This window comes from Dermacentor andersoni, chromosome 10 (genome assembly GCF_023375885.2).
Source record: "Dermacentor andersoni chromosome 10, qqDerAnde1_hic_scaffold, whole genome shotgun sequence".
NCBI classification, from domain to species: Eukaryota; Metazoa; Arthropoda; class Arachnida; order Ixodida; family Ixodidae; genus Dermacentor; species Dermacentor andersoni.
In genome coordinates this window covers 40,179,583-40,188,931 of record NC_092823.1, presented here as the reverse complement: position 1 = coordinate 40,188,931, position 9,349 = coordinate 40,179,583, and the positions used below count along the sequence as shown (strand labels likewise).

Sequence of the window (9,349 nt, the reverse complement as noted above, 5' to 3'; positions counted from 1 at the left end):
TGCCAAACAACTCGGCCAGCAATGTTGTCACCAAAGCGCGAGATAACTGCTCGGCTGTATGCGTGCTTCATGCATAGCGCGTTTCACCATCCACTCTTTAAAAAATTGGCATCCTTTGGGGCTTATCTTGTCCCACAACGACCGTAGTCCTTTGTCTTGCCTGCATTTCCTTTCTTTAACAAGTCACGAACGGCTTGCGCATTATCAGCGTGACACAGCACTCTCCACAGAAAGGCAGCGAGCGCTGAGTTTTCAACAAAGGAAACGCAAGCAGGCGGATGACGATTATCGCTGTATGACACGATAAACCTCAAAAGGTGCAAACTTGTTTAAAGGTGTTCGCAATACGGTGAGTCCCTACATCAATCCAGCGTGAATCGCATTAAACTCGAGTCATTGTGAGATACGTTCTGCCGGATTTTCTAGTATCACGGCATCCATGCTTGCATTTTGGAGGTCACAGCGATCAATAACATGGCAATAAGCTGCGCGCATTCCAAAGAAGGAGCTGTTCTTCAAAAGTTAGCATAGTGTCCGCTGAGGGACACTGCTGTACCTCCCAGTAAATGATGTCAGAGCTTGATGAATCACCGAAGTATGCTGATTATTAAAGCGAACAGCACCTCACCTCTTTTTTTGCATTATGAATCCTTACCAACTAGCTCAGCTTTCTGTCAAACAGCTTTCTTTGACTGTTTTGTTCGTTTCACATGGGAATCGGCAGCCAGAATTTCTCCACTGAGGGCACGGGCTCTTCTGAAACCGAGTTTCAGAAGCGGTCGTTGACAAAGGCCAACTATTATAGATCACTGAAGCGCACATGCAGTCGCGCGAGAGGTTTGGGACATTTGAAGGTTTCGATGCCAGGGTGGAGCGTTCGGGAAGGACAGCAATGCTTTAAGCACTCCTCTTTTCCCGCCGCCCTTTATCCCTGTGGTGGCTGCGGCAGGGGACTTCCGTGGTAGGGAGAGGAGGGCGGCAGTGGGCTCGCAGGCCCGCGCTACATCGACGGCCAAGCTTCTGTAGCAATGAAGGAAAGAACTACGGAAGAGCGCGTGTAAAAAATAAAAAAAAATTCCGACATCTTCATCCGCGTTACTTTAGGCTGGGGAATAGAAAATATAAACACCTCATTTACAACAGCGAAATGGAGACAAAAATACACCGATGAGCGTAAGGTTTCGCCCATCATTTATCAGCTTATTTTTCTTTCGAGTTTGGACTAATGCGAAACCGTTGCTCTTCTAAAGCTACGCTCACTTACTACATGTTCCGAGAAACCAAAAATGGCTGTCAAACACTGCCGGACTACTCTGTGCGGTAATACATCTGCAGAACCTCTGCTTCCGTAGTTGTTCCTTCATCGTCCCCAGAAAGTTGCCCGCCAGTTAGAGCCTCCTCCTCTCTCCAATCACTCTGTCTAGCTGGATACAACATACATATGACGAATAAGCTTAGTAAATGTGCTGCAGATGTGTGGAACAGCTACAAATCTGCTGCTCAACGGTGTATATTAGAAGTGTTGACTCCCCCCCCCCCCCCACCCGTCGAAAAACAGACGATCAATTTTAAAACTCTTTAGGTGTTCTCCTTTCAACGCACGATTTCTTCCGTTTGCGGTAAAGCAGCTTATTCTTGTTAGGTCCGTTACTGATTACACGGCGCATTCTTGAATACCAAGAGATTCCAAGCACAGTTAACAAAAGTTTTATATTTTCGCCCAATGCATTTAGATGCCCCGAATACTTTTAACCTTACCCACTGATATGCTACCGTGGACGCACCGAAAATACTCTTCGTATTTTATTGAACCAACTTTTAACCGTTTTCTCTGTAGGTCTTTGTCGACATTTGGAGCGAAAGTTAGAAGCGCGCGTCTTGAATTGGACGTTCTCAACTCCCCGTAGTCGCACTTATTTGTATGGGAAAATATATTTTGATGCTCCCATCCCTTTAACCCAACTGCTGGAAATAGTCGAGCATTTTATACAGGTAGAAGTTTAGCTGCACCATTGGCAATTACGTTTTACCAAACTTCTTTCTGGTAATCTATGATTGCCCTCTCAAAATGATATACATGCTAAGTGTAATTCTGCTAGGATATCACACGAAGTGACTAGCTTTGAGTCGAGTACTATTTCCTATCGGCATGTATCTGGCCTATATGAAAGGGATATTTTTGTGACACCGAACCATTAAGGTCGTCGGTGATAACGTTCTGAATGCGTTGGTTCTCCTGATGCCACATAGCTTGAGCAAGGTTGGGCGGTGTCAGTTGTTGAGAAGGTAGATCCAGCGAGAATGCCGATAGCTACTGTTGTGGGCTTCGATACAGAATTAAGATAAACACTTAGGACGTCCGAGGCATAAAGTATCACTCGTAGTGGGACATATTTGTCGTGATTGCTCGAATGCACATCGCACTTTGTAGAAAGCAAAAAACAGTTTTTCTGCTACTTTGTTCGCTGCTATAGAGGGCGTAAATCTCTGGACAGCTAGACATGTACAGGCAGGGTCATTCGTTAACGAGAGGTGGGTTCCGCGAGAATGTCGACGGTCAGCCCAGGCTTAGTCTGCAGAAATTAAGATAGCACAACACTACGCTGGTCGTGTACGCTAGAGCACTTACATGTGAAGTCCAGGCTGCATGTGTAGGATTAAGAGACGTTCTGCTTCTTTTCGATCAGTTACCACAGAGCCTTCTGACTTCTGCCTGTATCATTTACAAACAGTACACAATACACTGGAAACATTCATATCAGAATGTGAGCATGTGCCTTTAAGGACGTCAAAATGTATGATATGGCTTTATTAAACCCTCGTGAATAGTTCAGCAGCTCGCGTTTCCTGTAAAATAGTATCATAGGCTCCGGAGCTCGCAATTTCAAAGGCTTCGTCATTTCGATATCATCAGCGTGTAAAGCAAGAGATCACACAGCCTCGCTTCAAAACTGAAACAAAGCTCTGTAGAGAGATGACACGAGAAAGAAATTAAACATTTGTCGCCACCATCTCGGCGTATGCTGACCGACGCTCCAGAAAATTTCGCGCTGAAAAAAAAAATTTACTCAGGTGAAGGAGTGCATGTGAGGGCACAAAAATATTCCACAAGTATATTTTTTATTTGGTTAGGCTTTTATACAGTCGAATGACACACAAAACATGACTCGTGGTGCGAGGCGACACATTATTTGAGAAAGGAGGCAATAATTTACAGAAATTGCAGTGCGGAACGTGCGTTGGCCCCAAGGTTTCTTTCTGCGAGGAAAGGACAAAAAAAAGGCAAACACTTTTTCAAACACTGAATTGGCTAATCGCTGCCTTGCCAATAAAGAGGTTTCTATCAAACACTGAAGCAACGAACAAAAACACATGAAAGTGAATACTAACAATTTCTAACGCAGATAATGCGATACACTACACCTTTAGCATGACAGTGCAATTGCATTAGTTTCGCAGAACGCCTGAATAGCAGGGATCATTTGCGGGGATTTACGTAAGCGCAGCTATAACCTGCCCTAACGTCTAGCTAGGAAGAAACATCAGAGAACAGCTTTACTGGTTCTGCTGTTCTGTGTTATATATTACTTGTTCCGGATTTTAGGGAATGGTTATGTTTGAAATCATCGTAGAGGTAAGGAACTATAAAACAATAAAAATTCCTAGCTGTAATTCTTCCTCGCTCTTTTTCTGAAAATGACTGATCAATACAAACAATGCATGTCATTAATTACTGTGTCGGATGTCTCCGTTAGAGTGCGAAGCGAGGACCTACAGGATTTCGTTCGGCTTCTGTGCCACCGACAACAGTTTTGTACTGGAGTAAATTGCAAACGATGTTGCTTGTTAAAGCGTAGAGCTATGCGCGTTTTCGTTTTATTGTATGTTTGTTTAGTTCTTTTTAGTAAAGTCGAGTCTGTCAGAACGACTGCCTATCCCACCGTTGTGTTCTTCATCGTAAAAACGGGATCAATAAGAAGCCTGCTTTACCGATGGTAAAGTAAAATGTAAAAACGCCTGCATACAAAGGCAGCCTTGAATAAACAAGGATACTATTTTCTCCCGTTTTTTTTTGCAATCAAGACTTATCCTAAAATATTATGGATAGTGTGCATTGTATGTGTCTCTGTAAGGAGTGTGCTGTGTTGTAGTTTAAAGTCCCAATACTGAAGAGTGGAGTATGAGGAACGCCGTTGTGGAGGACTCCGTGTGATTTTGATCCCATGGGGTTCTATAACACTCACTCGAAGCAAGGTATATACGATTGTTCTTGCATTCCCTAGCCATAGGAATGCGGCCGCAGAGGCAAGGAATCGAACATTCGACCTCCTGTTTCGCAGAGCAACGGCTTAGCCATTGAGCCGCCACCGCAGTCTAAGGCAGCCTACGTTGATGGTTGGATTGTGTTATTCTTAGGGACAATGCTAGCAGACATTTCTCGATCAGGCCGCCGAAAGAGAAAAACAAACACCCGATTGTGTGACGTCAACCTTACAGCGGCTGCAGCTGAGAAAAATTCACAACCAAAACTGGAAGCGCATATACAATACTACAGGAAAAGAAGAAACAGGGTCGAGTATACATTCCAATGCAGTGACGTTTGTTCTCGAAGGCCAAGAAGGAACAATAACAAAGCCATCGCCAAAGATGAACATTCAGCGTGTTTGGGAAATAAAAATAATGAGAGTTTAGCAGCTACGCAAGGCGAAGATTTTCGAAAACCATCAGCTTATCGAGGTTTCTCGCAGCAGAGTAAAAGACGAAGTTTCGCTCATTTCGAATGAAAAAGAAAGGCTCCCGTGAGATTGTTGTCCAAATACGGAGCGTTAAAAGAACGGACATGCCAAGCGGGTATTTTTCCGGCGTGCTTAGCATGTGTTTATTACTATGTTAGTATTCCACTAGGGAGACAAGCAAGGTAAAAGGTTTACAAGAAGATAGAAACAAGTGGGCAACATTGAACTAATAAGGGAAGCCTTAGGTTGAAGCCAGGCCGAACACAAGGAAGCTTGCCTTCGTCAAAGCATCAAAAAGACAAATATACTAGTCCAAACATTGGCGCCAGCATAGCTGTCGCTTCTCTGTTTGGCCCACTATTTATCCCTTACGAAAATTTACACGTCACCTAAAACGGTCGTGTTCGAATTGCCCGGTATATTTCGATGATGAAGAGATAATAAGTTTGTATATCCGTGCATTTGCATATTAACAGATGGGTTTATGAAATGAATGTTTCAATTTGCAGATAATATTGTGTGCACAATCGCTAGTTTTAAGCGTGACTTGTCCTAATGTAAATATATAACACGAACCATTCCAGTGCTAATCTTTATATTCATTATTGTCCTATACTGGTGCATATTTCGCAAGGTATGCTGTAGTGCCTACAGAAAAGAAATCCGAGGACACCTAAGCATTTCTTATGAGTTGTATGCGAAATCATTAATTTCCAATTGAACGGCGCTGAGCGGTCTTCCGAATTTTGCGCTGCAAGTAATGTACCGTATAGGGAGGCGCTGCCCGAGCCAGCATGCAGCAGCAGCCTGCGGTGCCAACGCCGCATGCCACTGACGCAGCCATGCCCATCTAGCAACGCGCAGTAGTTATGCCCTCACCCGTCACGCAACAACCGGCGTGCTAGAGCGTTAGCAGTTGTTCTTTTAGCTGCGCTCTGCCCCTCTGTTCCATCGACGACAGCTCGTGCTAAGAGCGAGAGACAGGGTGACGTGGCGTCGCGGCGATACCCTCGCCCCTCACGCAACACCTGGCGCGCCAATGTAGCAGCAGGTGGGCCCTTCCCCTACTCTGCTCCATCGAGGCACAGCTCCTGACCTGGCGTCGCCGCCAATTGGAACTACGTCAAGGAGCACTGGTGACATGGCATGGGTGCCAATGGCAACGCGAGTTTAGGTGCCGTTTCGCAGCTACAGACGACGGACGCCGGATGTTTCGCTCAATGGGCCATCGGGCGCTTTCGTGTCTAAAGATTACAGAAAAAACACGAAGCTTCATTAGCCACCTGTCCGCCGCGCTGGACAATTCAAATGGTCAGTGACGGGCGTTTTGAGCCCTCTCCCAATGAAAAAGAAAGCACACTTCACTGTCTGCCTGAGAAATTGAGTGAGTGAGTGAGTGAGTGAGTGAGTAAGTGAGTGAGTGAGTGAGTGAGTGAGTGAGTGAGTGAGTGAGTGAGTGAGTGAGTGAGTGAGTGAGTGAGTGCTCGAACGAGCTAGCGTTGTTCTCACCTATGAGTCTGGATCTATCATTCATCCCTTCAATCCGTAGCCGTGTCCGAAGCCTAGCCCTCCGTATCCGAGTCCTCCTCCGTATCCCCCGTGGCCGAGGCCGATGCCCAGTCCGTGTCCACCGTGTCCCAAAGCGATTCCGTAGCCGCCATAGCCTCCTCCGTGTCCTCCGCCGTAGCCGCCGCCGTAGCCGCCGCCGTAACCACCGCCGTAGCCCCCGCCGTAGCCCCCGCCGTAGTACGGCGCTGCCTTCTGGTTGTCATATTGGTACGTGATGGCTGATGAGAAGCCGCCGCCACCGTGGCCCAGTCCGTAGCCACCGCCGTGGCCACCCCCGTAGCCACCACCGTAGCCACCACCGTAGCCACCGCCGTAACCACCATAGCCTCCGTATCCACCAAGGTATCCAGCCGATGCGACGGTAGCCAGCACGGCTAGGACTGCGGTTATGATCTGTCGGAACAGATTCATAACCGTTAACGGTACCCTTGAACAACTCTGGACGTTTATGCAGATCTGAAGATGAATTAGTGATGCCCTACGCTATTACTTTTAACGGCATGCTATTCGAAAAACGCAGAGCGGATAACGTAGTTAGCGACAATAATGCAATTCGAATACTGCCTACGATATTTTAAATGTGAAACAACAGGTGAACGCCATGGCGAACGACTTCGCGCTTTCATCCTCGTTCACTCGATGACCCGAGGAATGCGGGAAGAGCTGCGTTAAATATCCTCTCAAGTACGACTCATCCTGTCCTCTCTAAAGAACACAGCGAATTGCGCAAGCTTGCTTTCTTACGACCGGTTACGCACAAGGCGACGATGGTAAAAGTTAAAGCGCTGTGAGTGAGTCGAGCGAGAGACACTTTGTTTGATGAGCTGACTCATTGTGAACGATTGGGTAGCGAAGAAAAAACGACAATCTGAAGGCCCCAACCTTTGCTTCACTCATCTAGCCTCTTCTCGAATCCACAGCCTCGTCTCTGTCTCTCTAGAGAACTTGGCACGGAGTTTTCCTGCTCTCTCTCTGTCTCAGCTTAATTAACCCGTGCGCCTTACAATGCACACATTACAGCCCCTTATTTGCCCTTTGCTCTCCATGAGTTGCAGTCTAATGCCTACCTCTTTTACAGGTGGCGAAAAGTTTCTTTAATGGCCCTTAATCAGCGGTGTCAAGGCGTTATTGGGACGAACGGAAGAGAAAGGTTAGCTGATATGAGTGGCTGCATGTTTGTATGACAGCAAATCTTCCGATATTCTGGAGATTATGACCACGTTCATCGTCGACAAATGCAGTGGCATTAAGAAAATCTGGAGGAACATCACGGTTGAGTGACTTCCTTTTTCTATTTTTGAAATTTCGTCCCACGTGCATTCGTTTGATGAATGCATCGCACAAACCACGCGTGCCTTGTCTCATGATTTGTTTTTTATCTATATGATCTGCGCTACGTGTACGTAAAAGTTTTTGTTGCTTTCATACTGTGTGATCATGACAAGAAAACTCATTTCTAACGACGCACTACAAGAGCAAAGACGAGGAATATATTAATAGATGGGTGAGCTTTCAGTGCATACGTTGCCGGATACTGTGCCGAAAACTTTTGCGCCCGATATGGAACTGTCAGCTGAGAAAAAAAAAGAATTCGTCATGAATTTTGCGCTTACCTTTTTCTCCTACCCATGTATATGTACGCAGAAATAATCAAGAAGATTAAAGGTAGAAGATAAGCATAATCCTGTCAGAGGCACCTATTAGATAAGGTCGCAAGTTAATGCGAGCGATGAGCAAGAAGCTTTTCATGCTGCCTAACGACAAAAAAATACATATATACGCTAGTAAAGGTGCGACAGTATGCAGGTACTATAATCCGCACAGGTCCCATTGAACGGACGCTTCTATAAATTTCGTTTTCGTTGTTCTGTCATCGAAAAACTCAGACTTATGCAAGGCGCCGTGTAGACATATGCGAGCATTCCATGGGAACTTTCATTTGCAAATTTTGTTAGATTCTCAACGGGCCATTACATCGAACCACAACTGGGATAATGTCCTTCGTGGGGTAATATTGAAACTATGGCCTTCCTGTCGTAAATTCTTCCGGTTGGATAACTTCTTGGAGGTTGGGATTCAATTCGAATTATATTTTTTGGCCGTTTTATATGAGCTTACCATCACCGTACAAATGGGCAGAGTAGACGGCATACTTTACGTCTAATCGAAGAAAACATTTAGGTCTTTTACGTGATAAGAGTGCAATAAGATTATGATGTACATTGTTGTGGCGCACTCCGGCTTAATTTTAGCCATCTGGAGTTCTATAACGTGCAAGTAAAATTAAATTGAAATGTACGATTGTTTCTTGTATTTCGCCCCCCTCGAAATGCGGCCACCGCCGGCGCCGGGATCGAACGCATAACCTCGAGGCCAGCCTCCCAACGCCATAGCCCCTAAGCTACCGCGGTGGGCTTATCTTACTTCTAGACGTCCCCAATTATTATCAGGAACCGAATATTCGTATTGTAATAGATAAAACTTCATGTCCCACATCCAACGATTCATTATATCATTAGTGTCTTATTGAGCAATACATTTTTTTCGGCCTTGGTTCCTCTGGCGTGGCTACAGGTATACCCGAGAAGTGTCTGTGGGCATCCCGTGCTCTCTGAAACGCGAACCTGCTTTTCAGTATCAAACCCGCAATTACAGGGTTTTACGCGAACTTCTTATACGCTAAGTCACAAGTAAAATGAAAGCGCCTTCTTATGGGCCATCATAAGGGTGCACTGAACTCATCGCGGAGATTGCAGTAATCATTAGGTGGTCAGCGCTGCCATGCCAACTGTAATTTACACTTATGTCAAATATTCTTCGCCCCCTTTGCTTTTTTTTTTTGTGTGTGTGAATGTTGTAACCCATACGAACGAAGACCGATACGAAATCGATTACTCACCAGAACCCTCATCCTGAGCTTTCTTTCAACACACCGAACAATTCACAGCACGGGGAACACGAAATCCACAGGAATGACGCTGCGAGTGCCGAGAGTAGCGTCCGGTAAGCTTCCACTTGCGTCTGGCCACTGACCGAAAACACGG

General features: G+C 45.7%; 1 protein-coding gene across 1 annotated transcript; it reads right to left on the bottom strand.

The window, feature by feature from the left end:
• Positions 1 to 6,245: 6,245 nt before the first annotated feature.
• Positions 6,246 to 9,349, bottom strand: LOC126519126 (uncharacterized). The gene is made up of 2 exons (XM_050168734.3): positions 9,205 to 9,349; positions 6,246 to 6,698 (listed from the first exon to the last, which is right to left on the bottom strand). The coding sequence occupies exons 1-2, from the start codon at positions 9,214 to 9,216 to the stop codon at positions 6,267 to 6,269; spliced, it is 444 nt and encodes a 147-aa protein (XP_050024691.1). The 5' UTR covers positions 9,217 to 9,349; the 3' UTR covers positions 6,246 to 6,266.